General features: G+C 32.1%; 2 protein-coding genes across 2 annotated transcripts; one reads left to right on the top strand and one right to left on the bottom strand.

Annotated features, from left to right (window-relative positions):
• Positions 1-2090: 2090 nt before the first annotated feature.
• Positions 2091-4493, bottom strand: LOC109790866 (Homeodomain-like superfamily protein). Its single transcript, XM_020350112.3, has 2 exons — positions 4099-4493; positions 2091-3086 (listed from the first exon to the last, which is right to left on the bottom strand). The coding sequence occupies exons 1-2, from the start codon at positions 4311-4313 to the stop codon at positions 2312-2314; spliced, it is 990 nt and encodes a 329-aa protein (XP_020205701.1). The 5' UTR covers positions 4314-4493; the 3' UTR covers positions 2091-2311.
• An 8072-nt stretch (positions 4494-12565) lies between these two features.
• LOC109790865 (nudix hydrolase 2) lies at positions 12566-17776 on the top strand. The gene is made up of 9 exons (XM_020350110.3): positions 12566-12908; positions 14065-14291; positions 14955-15020; positions 15156-15293; positions 15782-15859; positions 15939-15989; positions 16114-16148; positions 16813-16921; positions 17449-17776. The coding sequence occupies exons 1-9, from the start codon at positions 12797-12799 to the stop codon at positions 17647-17649; spliced, it is 1017 nt and encodes a 338-aa protein (XP_020205699.1). The 5' UTR covers positions 12566-12796; the 3' UTR covers positions 17650-17776.
• Positions 17777-19708: the final 1932 nt, after the last annotated feature.

Below are 19708 nucleotides of genomic sequence, written 5' to 3' on the forward strand. Positions count from 1 at the left end.
CAAATGACACAAATTGATTCAGTTTTACAAAATCTTTTGTACAAGACATTAGTTAAATATGGGCTTAGTTAAATATGATACTGTATTTAGTAATTAGTAAATGCACAGGAGGAAATCAAGCCTTTTGTCTAATAATTGGAAGGTTTGTTTGAAACACAGAAGTTAATTTGGTGTTTTCACGATCAATTTTCATTGGTACAGTGATATTAAAATAATGTTTGATTTGTGGAATTCATATGATTATTAATTATTAGTTTTTAAATATTGGAAGAATTATGTCTATGAATAAAAAAATGCACATGGTGGCATGTTGTAACTTGCCATTGTCGTTGGCTGACGAAGACTGACTTTGGTTCGTCACTTATGGCGATAAGAGACAATTGTTTTGGTTTTATTCCATTTGTCTCATTCATGAAACACAATCCTATTTTCAGGCTTTCGTGACAATTTTGGAATTATTTTCAGATTCATTTTGGTTTTATTTATGAAATTGAAAGTTAACCATTATCTGTATTTAAGATAAATATGTTTGAATTGCTCCGTGTGTGTGAATTTTGTTGCTATTTGTTAGCATGAAATAGATGCCTATGAAAGAACGATCTATGGGGAAATGCTTACAACAAGAGAAAGAGTTTTCATAAGAAGATTTAACGAGGGGTGTGTGTGTGGTATAGGGGTGGGTGGCAGATTGGGGAGGCAAAAAGGGAGAGAGGGTGAAAGAGATTAGAGAGTGTTTAGAAGGGCAATTTAGAGGGAAAAAACAGGTGTGTACAGGTCAAAATAAGAGGTGCAGTTGGCAATTATCTTCTACAAGCCTTTCACATTTGGGCTCAGGTCAAAATAAGAGGTGCAATTGGCAATTACCTTCTACAAGCCTTACACATTTGGGCTCTGTGTATGTGTGTGTGTGTTGGCAATTACCTTCCATTTGGTCTGTGTGTGTGTGTGCAATTACCTTATACAAGCCTTTGACATTTGGTATTGTTCCATTGATTTGAAGACTTGATGTTACAAGTGTTAATTGGATTTCTATCATTGGTGATTAATTATGTATGAGTTTGAGTTTCATCTCTCATGTTTTACAGTGTGTCCAATATCAATTCTTTCATAAAAGGATCTACATTTTTTTTTTCTATTCTTAAAAATATTATGGATATAACTTCGTTTGTAATTAAGTCCTTCACATGTCTAATGTCAATGTGTTTTGGACTTTCCGTTATATACTTAACTATTTGCATTTGATAATGTTGTTTGACTATCACAGTATATGGATAGTGCAGTGATACCATTGGCTTTGGCCAAATTGACATCTCATACAATAATTTATGCAATAATTTCTTAGTCATTTTTCCTTTGCTACTTGCCAACCAAAGCTATGAATTTTGCAACCATAGAGGAAACCCACCCATTTGTGAGGAATGGATTTTGTATGATTTACCCATTATAGATCAAACTATAATTCATTGTCTCCTTCAAATATTTCGATACTATTAGAACATGTCAATTGTATTTACTTGAGTTACTTATCTACCTACTTAATTTTCTTACAACATATGCTATGTCTAAATGAGTACAAGTCATGACATACATCAAACAGTGAATTAGCTTAGAATATTTAAGTTAGGCCACCAGATTTTCTTTATTTGTTAATAAATTGATGTTTTGATTAAAAATAGAAATTGATTCACAATCAAAAGTAACGAAACTTCTATAATACTTCTCCTATATTATGTGATTGATCATAATACTTTATATTATGTGATTAAAAACTTAAGAGTTTATCACACATGAAAACTTGTATTAATAAACTTCACCTTACAATTTGTGATAAGCCTTATTAAGTTCCCTAAGAACTTTTTCAAAGGTCCCCTTAAACACAAACTACTTTTCATAGGAATGAATTTCTCTTCTTTTCAATTAGAACTGCTGAAGTGATGGAAATTACTCTAAATCATCTTGGTCAACAGTATTGTGTTGGGACAAAACAAAAATACAGAACTTTAATATTTTTGGTACTGTTTTAAAACTCCAATTTCATCTTAACAACACCAAGTGGTAAAAGAAAACCTCTGTCCATTGCCATAAGCCCATAAGCCACCCCAACCAAATATATATGTATTATTTATCAATGAAACTAATGAACTTCATATTTAAAATTTTAAATGCAGAGTTAAAGGGTGGCATGTTGTCCACTAAAGTCACTAGTGAGGAGATTCAAAAGAAGAATGACTAAATAAATAAATGCTGAAGTGAACTAAATTTTACATAAGCCGTATTTATGACTATGAAGAACTAGTATTCAAGTTTCACTCTACTCCTTTTCTTCAATCTGGGGAACATCACTGGTATTGCTTGAGGCGTTTCCAATACTTAGAGGCCCGTTTCTATACAGAGTGTCCAACTCATCAAAGTAAGGGCAAGTTTTACTATTGAGACGCCTTTTCTTGCCACTCCCTACTGTCCTTTTATAGTACTTGTTGATGTTTTCCCACTTCTCCTTACACTTCTTTGCAGAGCGATTGTATCCCATGCCATGCATTGCTTCAGATATCTCCTCCCATATTGACCCTTTGGACCCCATTAGACGAACCTTGTGCTCCAATGAAGTTCTCACAGTGATCAGTGATTGCACTTCAACATCAGGCCATCTGTTGTTACTTGAGTCATTATTCAAATCCTTTTGTGCATTCACCTCAACTTCATCCTCTTCTCTTTTGCCGCATGCTTCTTCTACTGGTTGGGGGATCTGAATTTCATGGCCCAACAGATTCTGAATGAAGGATATGAGGGCCAAATTGCGGGACCTCTCTTGGGCTCTAGCTTCTTCATCTTTTCTGATTCTCTCCATCTCCTCGTGTTTCCAAGCTTCTTCTCTCTTTATCCTTTCCCTTTCCTTGTTCTCTATCATTTCCACTAACTGTCTGTGCATCAGCTCTTGCTTTTCCATCACCTTTGTCACCAAATTCTTCACAAAACCTTCAAGCTTTCGCTCTGTCTTTCTCCTCCTCTTTCTAGAGCCGAGTGCTTCACTACTTGCTGATGAATTGTCATCATCCTCATCTTCATCCGCAGCATCCAAAGATGAGCTGAAACAAGGAAGAACAAATCAAAATAACAGCCCAAAACCATGTCAAAATTTTCATGATAGACTTTTTAGTTTCTCAAAGGTATTCCTTTGTCATAGACAATCAATCCTATTCGAGACATAAAGCCTGTCTGAATACAGTCTAGAATAGTTTTTCAGAGTATCTCTAGAGTATTTTTCAGTAGAAAAACCCTTAAAAGCCTAGTTAGGCTTGTCTCCAAATATGCTCATAGTCAAGTACTAAATATGGACACCACTCTTGGTGAGAATTAAACTTTCATTCATCATGTTTTTGAAGAATTAACCCCTCGTAGTGAGAATTAAACCTCCGTTCATCGTACTTTTGGAAAATTAACCTCTCCAGCTAGACCCAACTCTCGTTAACAAAGGATTGTAACTTACAAGTAACTGAATCATTGGGAAAATGGTTCCATTCTACATGACCTTGCCCCAAAGGTTTGTTTGTCAATTGTCACATGGAACATTCTACATGCTACAAACACTTGAGCAAGTAAAACATAGCTGTTGACCCAACAACTACAACAAGAAGAATAAAAAACCGTACTATGCGTGTGTTTTTTAACCAACACAAGCACAATACCATAAACAAAGCATTCTCGAATCAGAAAAGGATGATGCAAAGTAGCGACCAGTTGTGGCCTCATAAAGACACAACAACGCAAAGCCTATCATGATGGACAACAATTGTCCGCACCGCAACATATTCTAAGCACAAGTTCAAACTTAACCCCTAATCGCATAAAAAAAAAAACACTGCCACCACCGCAAATCACAATCTTTTCCCATTAACCAAAATAAATTAAAAAATAAAAATAAAAACAAAAAAGGCACCACTTTATTGGTTGTTCCGCCCCCATTCCGCAAAGAGAAGATAAATACATAAAGGTAAAAAAAGATAAGGCCACACAAACTAAAACTGAATTAAAAATAACAGACCAATTATTTTAATAATCGATTACCGAATAGCGATGAAAAAAAAAAAAAAAACTTACCGAGATTCGTGAGGCGGGGCGTGACCCGACCCGGAAGGAATCGGATCGTGCGGTGGAGGAGGAGGGTTGGTGGCGGGGAGGGACCTGATGGGGCGGAGCTTCTGGGGGTTGTGGCGGTGGGAGAGGGGGTCGGCGGCGAAGAGGAGGTCGCCGGAATCGGGAAATGGAGCGACGTGGTCGGGGACGGGGAAGTGGTCGGCGGCGAAGAGGTCCATGAAATGGTAAAAAAAAGAAAAAAAAAATTAAAAAGAAAAAAGAAAAAAAGCGGCGCAAGGGTTTTGGAAGAGGTGAAAAAATGGAGGGGAATGGTGAGGTTACTGGTTGGTAAGTAAAATGAGGGTAGTACTACTGCGTTACACCATTGGTAAATTATAATAGGACTGGACCACATCTACTGTGATACTAACATATAATGTGCCCAAAACGTGTCACTGTTACACATTCTTGTTGGGTTTAGGTAACTCTATTTGCTTTCCTTCAACACATGTTTCTCTTTTACCATTCTAATGTAATTCACAATTCTTCCATGCAATGCAACTCATACTTTGGTTTAGTTCACTCTATACTTTCTTCCACTTCACTTTTAAAATGTTGAATTTTGTTCCAACATACTGTTTATATCAATTTAACAAGACTCCAGCCTTTTTTCCTTGTATTTTTTTTTTTCACACATGTTTAAAAAATGGTTCTTTTATTTGTTATAAAATATGTTTAATAAGGAGTAAGTTTTTTTTTTTTTAATAACCTACAAATGATCAAAATAAACTTGTTTAATATGATCGACTAAGAAATTTTCTTAAATAAGTATATCTATCAAAATAAAATTTTATGATTACATGAGTTTAAATTTGTATAATTAAAAAGATAAGTCACGATAGATTGTATCATTTGTATCAACTTAATAAATATAAAATATTAATATCTCATTTATTAAATAAGAATTTTTTTTGAAAAAAATGTGTTATTTTTTAATTCCTTAAAAGTTAAAACTATTGTCAACCTGCAAATTTTAATTTTTCTTTTTTATATATATGATTTTTATAAAAAGTAATTTTATTCAAAATATAATGGGATATTAAGTTAAAAAAAAAAAAGTCGCTCATTTATTAAATAAGACAGTATTTTAAAAAAATTGAGTTCCTTTTTTTTACTCGAAAAAGCTAATATATATAGGATTTTATATTTTTCAATATATGAATTATAAATTTTCTATTTTTATGGATATCTTTTATAGAAAATAATTTTATTCGAGATATAATTGGATATTAAATTTTTTTTTTCTTTAGACAAATTTATTAATAAATGTTTTTTAAACATATTCTTCAACTATGTGGAAACTTGATAGTACTCTTTAAACACATTCAACCATTAGAATCATTCTCATTGTGAGGAGTTAATGTATTATAAAGAGTTAAAGTAATAATACATATACTTTTTAAGTTAGTTTAAATGTTGGTGTTATTATTATAATTTTAATAGATAAAAGTAATTATGCTTTAATCATATTTATTAATATATTAAAATTGCAAGTGTCGAATATAATGTAAAGTATTGGTTTCGTTAAACATTTTGTAGTTCTTAATAGTTGTCTTGAATGTTCTTACATGATAACATTTGTTATATTATTCTATATAAAAAAAAATATTGATTATATTATTGAAAGATTAATTTTTTTATTAAGTCTTTTATGCTTATATATTGTCATACTTTACTGCAATTCATACGATTTAACTATTTTAATTCTATTTTATGAATAACAAAGAATTAAATGATCCTGTAAAATCATCCCATCCAAGTATATCGATAGACAAATCAAATAGAGTTTCAACTATGTTGCTATCAACAACAAAGACAAATAATTATTCAACCTTAAAGAAAACTTTACGGTATAATTAAATATAAGACGTGATTTTTTTTTTAGAATAAGAAAAGAAAAATAAGACATGATATTTTATGAATGTATGTATTAGGTGGTAAAAAGTTAATAAAATAAACGTTGATTTTGTATTTTGGATTTAGGCTGTAATATTATAAATTTTCGATAATTATTGTTTTTTTAGCATAATTATATACTATGATATCGAGAGATTTTGAAAGTTAAAGAATACTTAAGAAATTTTTGGGTGATTTTAAAGATTTCTTTGGTCATAAGTCTAATTTGATTCTGAGAGAAAGATATATAAAGTTTTTTTTTAGACTTGAGTTTCATGAGTCCATTTTTTAAAGAAATTTAGAGAGAGAGAAAGTTAAAATAAGACACTTTAGAACCAAGGTGACCTTTTCTTCCTTTTGTTTCTACAATGAACCTCTAAATCTTTTCCCTGATCATCTTGAGTTGCTAGAGTAGTGATCTAAAGCTCTTAGCTAAGGATCGAAGTGATACAAAGTTTTGGGGTGAACTTAGAGTTTTCTTCTTCTTTCTCAAATTCTTGATATCTTGAAATAAGGGAAGCTAGACTGATATTTGTTGATTTCTCATTGTTCATGTTATTTTTCACTTGGATTGATTGCTTGAATTGCATTTCTGGGTGGTTGTTATGATTGTTGGAATTGGAGATGGTAGGTAGTGGGTTTTTAGTGTTGTGAAGCATGTTGGAGGTACAATTTTATGTTTGGGTCAAATTGTATGTTGCATGTTGATTCTGAGGTTGGAAACGAGTTGTTAATGATGTATATGTGTGAAATGTTGCATTACTTGTTGGATTTTCTGGTTTTCAGGTGAAGGGAGAGTCAATTGGTGAGTTTGCTAGGTGTATAACTCATCATCATATCGAGCGTGTTTTCATGGCGTTGAATATGACTCAAATCAGGAGCCTATCTTGTTCACATCAAATGTAGGATTGGTGGCGTTGGACATGAAGAGAGAGAATAGTCTTAGATATGGTCACAACGAACCTAATTTGAATGATGTCAGGTGTGAGGTGAGAGAATTGTCTTTACTTGATTTAGCGTCGGGCATCAAAGGAGTGACGTTAGATGTAAGGAGAGAGACTTGTCTCTGCCTGAAATGGGGTTGGACGTGAGTTTTCCCACATCAAATGTAAGAGTCTAGAGGTTCTCTACCTCATCCACATCGGATGTGGGGTGAATGGCTTCAAACGTGAACAAGGCAGAGGGCTCCCTATCTCGAATGGCGTCGAGCACAATGTACATTGTGTTGAGTGTGGTTTGTTTTGTAAAATCTTACTATTTGATTGATGATGTGATGAACATGAATTTGTTAGGGATTTTCTTGCATGTTGTATGATGATAGGTGTTGAGGTTCTATCTATATTTTGACTTGGGATATACATATATATATATATATATATATATATATATATATATATATGTTTATATTGTTGGTACATTGTTGAGGTGTGATATTGAGAATGCTTTAAGGATTTATGCATGGTATATTGAATGATTGTTGACTTGTTAAGGTGTGATGCTAAGAATGCTTTAGGTATTTTTACATGATATGTTAAATGACGATTGACTTATTGAGGCATGATACTGAAAAATGATTTAGGCATTTAGACATAATAAGTTGAATGACTATTGAAGAGTTGATATTGAGAATATTATAGGTTATTAGGTATGTTAATTGACTTAAAACTAAAAGAGAGGGTATTTTTGAAAGTTAAATATCTCATTATGTGGATATTGGTGTGGTGATTTATGAGTTCAATTGTTGAAAAATTCTGCTTGAGTAGGTGTTATCTATTGGAGTGAATTGTTAAGATTCCTTTAAGTCCTTAGTTAATGTTGGAATAAGGTATGCAGTCGAGAGCTGAAACCCGTAATCGATTACTAGAGAGGTATGTCATATCTCGAGGATAATTGAGAGGCTAATTTCATAAGTGACTTGGTTTATGTATGCTAAAGTCGTGGTATGTCCATACCTAACTATGTTATAACTTACGATGGTACAGGTAGGGGTGGGTATATGGACCTGAGTCCGCGGACCGGTCCGTAAGTCCGCGGACTTCACGGATAATGGACCCATTTTTTTTAATCCGTATAATCATACGGACTTTTTAGGTCCGGCCCGTTTAGTCCGCGGATTTTGCGGATTTAATCCGCGAGCCCGCGGATTACCCGTTTAAATGTGGACTCAAATTTTATTATTGAAGATGCTTGATTATATTTGATAGATGTAATTGGACTTACAAATATTTTATGTTTGTTTTTAAGATATTAATTAAGACTTTGATGTTTTAAGGTATTTAGACTTTGATGTACTTGGACTTACAAATGTTTTATATTTGTTTGGTTGTGTATTAAGACTTTTAAAGTTTTAAGGTAGTAAGGCTTTAATATTTGGTTAATAGTTGGTATGCTTGGACTTTAAATTTTAAAGGCATTGAGACTTAAATATTTCTATTAGAAATTTAGAATGTGTAAACTTTGTTATTTAATATTTTTATTTATTATTTACAATATTTGATGTTATTATTAGAAGTATATTTATATCATTTTTTTTTCCTCATGTTTTCATAAGTTAAATAAAGGAAAAGAAATTTAAAATCTGAGTCAATATTCATTTAAACAATTTAGATTTTGGGCCCGCGAACTTATCCGTTTATCCGCGGGTTTCACGGGCCGGATACGGACTTAAAGATTTAAGTCCATTTATTTCGCGGACCGGATTTATCCGGCCCGTTAAAAATGCGGACTTCGTGAACCGGGCCTTAAACGGGCCGGACCGGTCCGCATACCCACCCCTAGGTACAGGACATTCCTAATTTAAGTAGAGACATTTAAATCATGTTGTAGGGATTGATATCCCATTTAGCTAATGATCTAGTAAGTGTAAAAATATCAATTGGTTCAATAGGGTCAAACCATGTAGATTGTTCACCTTGTTGTAAGAGATCTCCGTAAGTGAATGCATGACAACATATTAGTTGAGGTGTATGTATATGATATGGTATGATTTAATGTTATTCATATGGTTGATTGGTATTGATGTGGTGAAATATGATGAATCATATGTTGTAAGTTTTTTACTTTTGTAAGGTTGTTGAATACCATGTTGAGATGTTTGGTGTGTTGCTATGGTGTAAAGTATAAGGTGATACGTGTTTGGTTTTACATGTTGGTGAGTAGTATAGATGTTTTCACTTCTATACTTGAGTTATATTTTATCTTTTTGTACTCTAGTTTACCCCTGTATGTTTCTTAGTGGTTGGATTGCAATGATCATATTTATATAAGATCATGATATGGATAAAATGAAGGAGTTGGCGATTTGTGACCATGTTGTCGGTTGGTGATGTAGATACCTTGTTGATTGCTCTTATGTAGTTATTTTTGATAGAGTTTGTTAACTAGTAAATTAGACTTAGTATTCAATATTGGATTATTGTACATACTTTATATACTATTGTAGTTATCATATACCTTTAGTTGTTTAAATTTTACACATATATATTGTTGTACATATATCTAAGTATTGTTTTAAATCCTAAATAGTTAGATGTTATTTTATTCCACTGCGAGTAGGAACCGTTAAATGTAGAGACTATGATAGTTTGTTACACATAGTTTATTGAGAAACACTAATTTTGTTCATTATTTTTCCTTCTATTTTTTTTTTCTTTCAACTTTTCAAACTAGCTATATGAAAGTTATATATTGTTAAAAAACTTATAACACCTTAAAACTTTCAAGAAAAAGTCTCAAACCAAGAACATTTTACTATGTGTTTGATATATCAAACTAACACTTGGTTTGGTTATGTAAAGATAACAAAAGAATATAGATGAGATGATAGAAATATGGGTTGGAAAATTAGAGTGTGTGTGTGTGTTTGTTTGGTGTGAAACTATCATATGAGAAATTAAAAAGTTGAGTCCCATAGTTATTTTATTTCTTCACTCTTTTAAATGGAAATAAATGAAGAGTTGGTGATTGGAGTGTGTAAACCTCTCTCATGATTGTCTTGCCCTTATTCATACCGCTCTCATTGCTCTGTGTAAAAATGTGTGACATAGCTAATGTGTGACGGAGCTAGTTTTTTGTTAGGATTTTAAATAGGCAAGCGCACCCAAGTCTCTGTAGTATGAATAAAAGGTTGTCGAACCTCAGGGACTTGTGAGATAACTTAGATTTCTATTATATTAATTGATGCTTATAAATTTAAAACTGGAATAGTTACACATATTCAAATTTGATAAAGATGATTTTCCAATTTCAAGAACCCACAGAGTAATTTGATTTAAAGAAAAACAGATATAAGAAACAGTCGGGATTTGATTTCATCAATCTCCCTCCTATGTATTCCTCTTGATTCTTTCTAAAGATTCCATTACTCATTGTCATTAAGTTCACTAAATTCATTCAAACCCAATTCCTTGGCATAAGAAATTCTAAGATATTTAACTCAATGAATGATTCCTCACTTCATTCAGGTAAACATCCCGCATTAAGAATCAGAACTTGATACAACTATTAATTTCAAGACCATTCCTGGCTCTCAAAGCTAATAGGTGATTCGTTCCAAGTCTGGATTCAGAAACGTTTTCCAACCAAATCCGAAACCCGAGATCAGAGATAAGTGATCAGATTATCAAAGCATTAAGAACATGACAGAATCACTAACATAAAGTAATGGATGATATATATATATATATATATATATATATATATATATGAATCAAAGAGAATACATAGGAGTTTGATGATTACATATATCTCAACCCTAGAGATTAGCTCTCCATATTACAAGAAATCACCAAATTACAAGTTGAGAGATAGAAGAAGAAGATCCTTTGAAGATTCGCGTTCCCACGAGCTCCAGAGTACTCTGTTTTCTTTCTCCTTCCGTATATCTCCCCACTTCTCTCTCTTTCTTTCCTTATATATGAAAACAGAGTAAGCAAGAGAGAGATGAATCCGCTCAGCGCCTTGAAACGGCTGAGCGGATTGGGAGTTCTTCACCATGAAGAAACCTCAATGGCTGAGCGCCTTAGATCCGCTGAGCGCTTTAGAGGCAGAGAGCACCCCTTGTTCCTGGATGAAATCCGCTGAGCGGATGGGAATGGCTGAGCGGATTGGAGGCAGAGAGCATTCCTTCTCCTCCAGGGGCCAATCCGCTGGGCGCTTCATAATGGTTGAGCGCCTTCAGTTTGGGAAGTTCTCTGACTTGAATCCGCTGAGCGCTTCAGAATGGCTGAGCCATTCTTCTTCAGGTTTCAAAACCTACAAAATAAGCACCAATTTGGATCAAAGGCTTCCTATTCTCTATACTAACATTAATCAAAAGCACCTCTTTGATTCTAAGCATATATAGATCAAAATAATATCAATATGTATACAAAATGTGCTAGATAAGTGTCTCAAGTGAGTATTAAATCAAACTAATTAGACACTTATCATTTTTGTAATTGATTAAGGTTATATCTATTTAATTACAAGCATTTATATTAACCCATGACAATGACATGTAATCAAATGCACACGTAACATATTCAAATACTTTCACATTGTGAGACCAAAATTTTGCTTGTAATTTGATTACAATTGCATCTTAATTGATCACAAGAAATCAAATGACCCTTACAACCTTCTTAATCAGTTGAAGGGGTATCATATTGAATAATTTCATAAATACACGAATAACTCAATGTTTCTGATTGATTAAGATATCATTTTAATCGATTATGATTTCACTTTACTCATTTATAAACAAATAAAAATGATATGTTCAATTGATATTGAACCACTTAATCGATTAAAAAATATATTATCAGCACATATTATATTAATAATATTTCTTCTATTATAATTTATTTAATCTTTTTCTATTTAAACAAAATAACTCTAATATTATTTTTATTCTATTTCTCACATTTCCCCTAAACTAAACAAACTAATTTTTACACTTATTTTTACTCAGATGTTCGTCTTTTATCTATTTCTCTCTTTCATATTTCTCTTTTCATGATAAAACACAATGCAATAGTTCATGCGAAAAATGACATGACTAGTAATGTAGTTATCATGTTATATTCAATGCTTAATAATAGTATTGATGGAAATAACTAAAAACAATGCCAAATAATAATTGAAAAATTAAAATCAATGAAAAAAATATGTTTAGACTAAAATCAAGTATCATGGAGGACTATAAATAAATTTTATGAAAAAAAAGAAACTAAAATCAATAAAAAAATTTGTTTAGAAAATAAAAGTAATTTTCGTGAAAACATTAAAGATAAAAATATAATTTAAAAAAATTACACGTGATTATTATTTCAAATTAGTGAATGATTAACGTAACTATCATACTTGACAGCCAAATTAAAAATATCAATGGAGAAAAAAATTAGAAATTAAAATTGATTAAAATTTTCTTTAAACTAAAAGTAAAATTAGAAGAAACTAAAATTGAGAATAGAAACAAAAATTACCAAAATTTGAATATATAAAGCGTGTACATATTATCCTGTAAAAAAAAAAGAAAAAAAGTTGGACCTCTCAAACTGAACTACGCCGCCGTGTCGTGTCCACTTCCACAGCTTCCTTTTTCGGTTTCAACTTTTAATTTTCGTCACACAAATAACACGTTCGCTTAATTTTCAACGTCAAATTTTGATTCCGTAATTTCAGTTCCTAAAAAAGAAAACTAAAAAAGAAAATAAAAAGACAGAGACAGAAAAAATGGTGCCATAACTTGTTGTGTTGCGGCTTTGGATTCACTCAAGTTATCAACATGCTCAGATCACTGCCGAAGCTCTCACTCCTCTTTTCCTCTGCCAGGAATCCCCATTATCGTGTGACTGCTCAGCGTTTCATATCCCAAGGGAGAAAAGCAGTTTCAAGAGGTAAGTGATGGAAATTCAAACCAATTAAGGAACCACTTTCTGATTTTTTGCATCACTGAACATTGTTTCCTGTTGGATTTACAGTGACCCGGTTTCCAATTATGTATCTTTTGGCTTTTGGGTATCGTTTATGATGGACAAAATTCGACCTTCACTATTGGCTCCAATCCAACGTGGTTTTTTTAAAAAATTAATTTGTAGTGAAAATCGTTTTTTTTTTATTATGTCCTGATTTGAATATTAATAAACTAATCCAAACACGCAAGCGAACACTGATGGTTCTGCATTTGCTGGATAGACCTCACTAGGCTTGTTATTGGGTGATTTTTCTGGGGTCTCCTGCGTCATGAGGAGCATTGTTATGTAACTTATGCAATATATATTGTTAGCATGAGTTTAATTTTCATGTATTATTACACTATTGACCAATAAAAAATAATCTCAGGAATGATTTTTTATGAAAGTCAATAAACTTATCGAACTTAAAAGTGTGTTTTATGTGACTGGATTATAGTATAAAAACCCTTAAACTTTCATTTGCATTCTAATTAAATTACGCACACACACATATATATTTAGCCTTTTTTAGCTTAGAGAACCATTCACTGAATCGTGGTGCAATCACTCTACAATTCTGTTTTCAAAATGTGCCTGTCCGTGCTTATTAGAACTGTTAGTGTGTTAAATTTTACTTGTTGCAATATCCCCTTGTAAGTTTTAAAAAGGAAGAATTACTTTAACTTCATTTTCTTGATTTTCCCAAAATTCTTCCATCCAAAGCTCATTTGTTGCTTGTTTTTACAACAGTGGTGGTAACTAAAAAATGAAGAAAATAAAAAGGAGATTAAACCAATTTTCTCATTAACAAAATAATTTATTTTTGGCTGCATAACTGTTTTGCAGTCTTGCAAGGTTCAGTTTGAAATGAGAAATTCATGGATCCATATGGTACCATAAAAGTTTGGTTCTATATTTTTCCTAGTCAGCTTTGAAAAGTGGGCTATCAGAACTGCTAGTCCTTGTTTACACAGGATATACTATTCCCCATTTGTAGGGATTGCTTAATAATTATGTTTCGGTTTTGTTTGGAATTACTCAAATTAAACTAGTCTTTTTACGGAGTCTAATGTTTCTTTTATTCACTTTTCCTTAATAGTCAAGATTGGAGTGGCAACCAATGTTCCTATACGATCCAAACCGACCTCAATAATTTCATCAGCAATTACATCAGAAATGTCAGCAGAAGATCAAGTTCAACAGGTTAACCTACTAACATCAACTGATGATGATTATGGGGGTGTTATTGTGGAACTGGATCAGCCTATGGATTCTACAACATTTATCTCAATCCTTAGAGCTTCTGTTTCTCATTGGAAGCAGCTGGTAGGTAATCTTTCTAGTTAGATGCTTAATGTAATTAGCATATCTGATTTTATTTCATTCATTGATGGAAACACGTATTGGTCAAATGTTTTATAAATTGTAAGCCTTTTTCATTTAAAACTATGCATGATTTGGGACTCATGTTAAACAATACAAGCAGTCAAGCACACAAATCAGGTATAGATGATTTCCACGTATATCTACTGGCCGGCCCTTCTTTTTTTGTTTCCTTGTGCGGCAATAGGTAAATGTGTTCTTCATCAATGCATTCAAAATACATACATGAAGTTTTATTTTCAAGTACTTTAGTTTCTTCTTTTATCATTAACCTGTTATTCAGTATATAGATCATTTTTATATATTTTCATCAAGTTTGGTAGGTAGTGTGGAAAATTTATTCAAGATGTTATCTGACCCTCATAGTCCTAGTTTAGCAATTATGATCTATTGGAACATTTTTCGTTTTGTATTTTCATTAAGCCTTTTGATTTAATGATTGCTACAAGCTTATTTTCCTGTCTATTTTGTCTTGCAAAACAAGCTAATAGGCTTGTCATTATATGAAACAAAACTTGGGCATTTTTATCTGTACTAGATGTACCGAGAGTCTAGAATCTGTCACTATCTTTGTTTGAGTTAATGAAAATCAACATTGTCATGCAGGGCAAGAAGGGTGTTTGGATAAAATTACCTATTCATTTAGTCAGTCTTGTTGAAGCTTTAGTTAAGGTGACTAATTTTATTGCTTATCTTTATCATAATGGTTATGCTTGAGAAGTTAGGTTGCAAAAATTAGAGTTCCTTTAATGTTGTCAGGTAAAAATTCTATTTACTAATCATTATTTCCATGACACTTCTATGCAGGAGGGTTTTTGGTATCATCACGCAGAACCAAAATATTTAATGCTTGTATATTGGATTCATGAAAGTCCAAGTACTATTCCTGCAAACGCCACACACAGGGTGGGCATTGGTTCATTTGTCATGAATGAAAATCAAGAGGTTTTTCCCCACTATCAATCACAATATAGTGCATCTTCGTAATCAGGCCTATACTAAATTCGAAGGAATCTGTTGTTTGAGGGCTATATCTTTGACAAATACTGTTATGCCTGTCCTTTATCTTGATTAAGTCGTAGCTCATAGATTAGGATGAAAAAGAACTAAATGTGTATGTGTTGCATTTCATTCCAGAGAGGAACTAGTATATTTAGATTATTTAAGAAGAAGGGAAAAAAACACCGCATTTATTCGTAGGAAAAAAAAGTGATGAATGAACTGTATCTTTGTTCTTTATTTAAGTTCCTCTCTTCATTTTCTCGCCCATTGCTCCAGTTTATTATTTTTATTCTTGTCAGTTTCTTCTGGTAGGTCCATTATCAAAATTTTCATTGGAAAAAGAGAAACATTTTTCTAACTAATAGAAATTCTTCAGATTTTAGTTCTATTGGTGATTAAAATCTTATTTTCTATTTATTCAACGATCTTAGGTCCTAGTTGTTCAAGAGAATAGTGGACAATTTCAGGGAACTGGAGTCTGGAAATTCCCTACTGGAGTTGTTGAGCAGGTAGATGTGTTGAATATCTTTGTCATAAAGAAATAAGGATCTATACTGTGCATATAATCTACTTGTTCAATTTATACAGGGGGAAGATATTTGTGTAGCAGCAGTAAGAGAGGTCAAAGAAGAAACAGGGGTAAGTAATCTCATTGCTGTACCAATTAAATGTGGGCTGTTCCTGAAATCAATTATATGATCACGTGTCAGTCAAGTTTACTGTTGTTATAAGCCTAATAATTCCGGGTTCTCTCAATTTTCAGGTTGATTCAGAATTTCTGGAGGTATTAGCATTCAGGTAGCATGTTTATATGAATATATTTCAATTCATGTACTAAATGCGAAGTTCCAATGATTGGTTATGGAGATTTAAATACGAGATAGAAGGTTCAAATCTCATTGATAATGAATGTAGGGAATATGGGATAATGGAAGGAGGGGCAACATCTTGTAGTCCAAAATCCTACAAGGGATGAGGGAATTCATAACATTCATACACCAGCTGCAGGATCCATTTTAGGTCTTCTGGACCAACAAGATCTAATATAGTTGGTAGATAGCTGGTTCTCTCAAACATGTTAAGGGTTCGATTTCTGACCATGTGTGTGGAAAAAACTTTGTTGAGAGAGGCAAAGCTCACTTCAACAGTCTCTAAGTCTTGAAAGGAATTAGTTTTTGATTATCAATTGAAGAATATTCTTGGTGCAAATAAAAAAAATTTATAGGCTTTGTGATGTCAAGCAAAAGTTGAAATGCTTAGCTTGCCTATGTCAACATATCCATTTTTAGCAATATTATTGTCTATGAGAGAATAAGAGCTTGAAATATTTATATATTGCAAAAAAATTTACTTGTCAATAAATTAGGAACTTCTTTCTATTGAAATTTCTTGGATTTTTGAGTCTACAATTCAGATGACCGAGAATTCTTTTTTTTCTTTCATCTGAATACCTGATCAACAGACAAAGTCATAATTCATTCTTTGAGAAATCAGACTTATTCTTCGTGTGTATGTTGCGGCCTCTTTCTTATGACATCCAAACACAGGCATCGGAGATACTGAATGCACAGGTATGTAAGTTATAGTTGAAGCCAAGCAGTAATTATGGTTTGTTTTCCACGTGTCTTTTAAAATGTTCGGTGCCTACGGATAGTAAAAAACTAAAAATATCATAATTTTTGTTACTCCTTCCACTGTGAACCTATCATTTAAAAGCTTTCCCGGCCCATTAAAGCTTTCTTTTTCGAAATTGATTTCCTCTAATCCGTTATAAGGTTGTTTGGATAAACTTTTCAAAATACTAATAATGAAGAAAAGTGTAAAAAATTTCTCTAAAGCTAAAACTGACTTGTGCATAAATTAATTTGTAGAAGTTTTCTCATCTTAACTTCTCCAAAATATTTTTTTTGACTTATTAAAAGCTAATTTTAACTTGTGAATAAACTTATCTTATTTTTCTTATATTTTTTTCCTAGAAATATTTTTGGAAAAAGTTTATCTAGCAATAAATTGTACTTTGAAAAAGGGTCCCGAGGAAATGTAAAATCATTATAGGCAAAGAAAGATATCAACTGTTCATACTATTCTTTTTCTGCAGTGGATGCCATTTGTGGAATATGCTGCTCAGCCATTCATCCAAAAGAGTGAGCTTTTGAAGCAGATAAATGATACATGTTTGGCAAAGATGGATGGACAGTATTCTGGATTTTCTCCAGTATCTACATCATCAAACTTCTCTGACCAAAAGTATTATTTGTACTTGAATGCTGGGGCCTCAAAGAGGTCCAATTCTTCATAAGCATCATCAAATGTTACACATCTAGAAAGAAAGGACATTCAATTAATTTGTATTATTTGATTCATTATGTGAACAATGTCGGTCTTTATCAGAGAAGTCATAAGTAGGCTTTGTCATTTGAAAGCAATTTCAGTGATAATCACGTTTAGTTTCTATCAAGGATTGTTAGAGAAAAGTTAGACATTCAACACACGGTCATTTTTTGTGGCAATACATGATTATTTAAATAAAAAAACTAGCATAAGCATAGTAAAAAGTGTGTTATAGTCATGAACAGAACCGTGTGTGACTGTGCCTATGATGATCACTGTACGTACTGTATGTGTATTTGGAGTCATGCAAACATCATAAAGGAACTTGCATAAATGATGACATCATCCGTGACTTTGGTAGTAGTCTTTAGTGCTGAATGTCACGCGCGCACATTTGGTGCAGTGCACAAGATTATATTTGATTAGTTTCACAGTGCTGAAAAAGCAAAGGTGGGTGGAGTGGACCAATCGCTTCCCAGTTTTGCTCCTCTTCAAATGGTAGTGTAGTAGTATTATGTATGCTTTCTTTACAACACAGCCTCTACAAATAAATTGTTTTTCTGCTTGAATGATACTAAAAAGAAATATTCTTTAAATAAGCTTTTGACATTATTGAGTGCATTGAGTTTCACACAACACATTGGTAAAGTATATATATATATATATATATATATATATATATATATATATATATATATATATATATATATATATTGGCTTGTTTTGGGTCATCCTATTATCAATTTGTCCACATAAGCATCACAACTTATATATAAATAGAGACAGAGAATTAAGGGAATTTAGGAGTTGTTTAACTAGAGAGATGTAATTTTCCTAATTGGTTAATAAAAATAAATAAGGGGATATTTAGTCGGTGTTATTTTTCTTATAGGGTTGATAGAAATAGGGGGTTATGTGGGTAGATTACAAATTTTCCTTCGAGCTCTCTTGAGAAAAAGTTTAATCAAATATAATTTTAAAAACATTCTTAAAATTAAAGGTAACTTATTTAATGAATACAGACTCAAAGCCTAAATCTTTTATAAAAGTTAGTAGGAATTTTGAATTTTAAAGAAAGGTTTAAAGTAAAAAAGGCTTTGCCAATTACAATTATTCATTGCCATAAATTTACAGTTTGCCAGTTATTCCTTTGGTTTGGTCACATTGACGTTGTATTCATCTCTGTTCAGTTGAATACATGAATTCACCAAGTTCTAAACCAGTCGAATTTGGATAATTTGTAAATAATTCAACTCATTAATACAATATTTAGGATAACAATAATACAATATCGATTGAAGATTTGTCCACTATTAAAAGTAAGAGCAATGGTATTTGTTTCATGAAAAAACAACACAGTGATGCTAATACCTATACGTTACAAAGAAGATATTAGAAAATCAAGTACGAAATGAGTTACTTCATTTTTATTGGTTAAAACTTAAATAGAAAAAAGGGAAAATAAAAGAAAGAATTGACAGAAATCATAGGTACTCATTGGTTTAACATTTTGTACTTTTCATGCATATCCATTTGTACTATTAAGTAATTCCTGAAAGAAAAATAGAGATTTTTATTTCTTTTTATTCCTTAAATTGTGAAGAGAGCTCCAAAAAGATAACTACTTAAATTAACTCCACAAAGATAAGTAAATCCTTTATCATATGCCAAACCCCACTTAAATTGTATCCTTTGTGGCATAATTAGTAGTATTCACAAATTGTCGGCACCTGTTATTGAACTTCAAATGTGAAAATATGTTATAGGTTATATTTATTTATTAATTTGTTTTCTTTTCACCATTTTCCACCTTCCCTTCTAAAGTTTTAAGACAGTTTATTATGATTTCACGTAGACCCACACATGGACCATAAATATCACAAGTGAAGAAATATTATTCACCTCTTCACCTATATTCTAATAATTTTCAAAGCAAAACGTCCACTATCTTGACTAAATAACAAAATCAATCATCCATTGAGATTAGACTCCATTCAAGACTTTTGTGTGGCCCTGCCTTCACATGG

The sequence above is a fragment of the Cajanus cajan genome, chromosome 1 (genome assembly GCF_000230855.2).
Source record: "Cajanus cajan strain Asha chromosome 1, NIPB_CcT2T_4, whole genome shotgun sequence".
Classification (NCBI taxonomy): Eukaryota; Viridiplantae; Streptophyta; class Magnoliopsida; order Fabales; family Fabaceae; genus Cajanus; species Cajanus cajan.

What these genes read in the sequence shown, in the direction of transcription:
- LOC109790866 (XM_020350112.3), bottom strand. Translation starts at nt 4,313, where the DNA reads ATGGACCTCTTCGCCGCCGACCACTTCCCCGTCCCCGACCACGTCGCT. An exon ending in GCCCCGCCTCACGAATCTCG is followed by an intron (nt 3,087 to 4,098) that starts GTAAGTTTTTTT and finishes TCCTTGTTTCAG; the next exon opens with CTCATCTTTGGATGCTGCGG.
- LOC109790865 (XM_020350110.3), top strand. Translation starts at nt 12,797, where the DNA reads ATGCTCAGATCACTGCCGAAGCTCTCACTCCTCTTTTCCTCTGCCAGG. An exon ending in GAGAAAAGCAGTTTCAAGAG is followed by an intron (nt 12,909 to 14,064) that starts GTAAGTGATGGA and finishes TTTCCTTAATAG; the next exon opens with TCAAGATTGGAGTGGCAACC. An exon ending in TTTCTCATTGGAAGCAGCTG is followed by an intron (nt 14,292 to 14,954) that starts GTAGGTAATCTT and finishes ATTGTCATGCAG; the next exon opens with GGCAAGAAGGGTGTTTGGAT.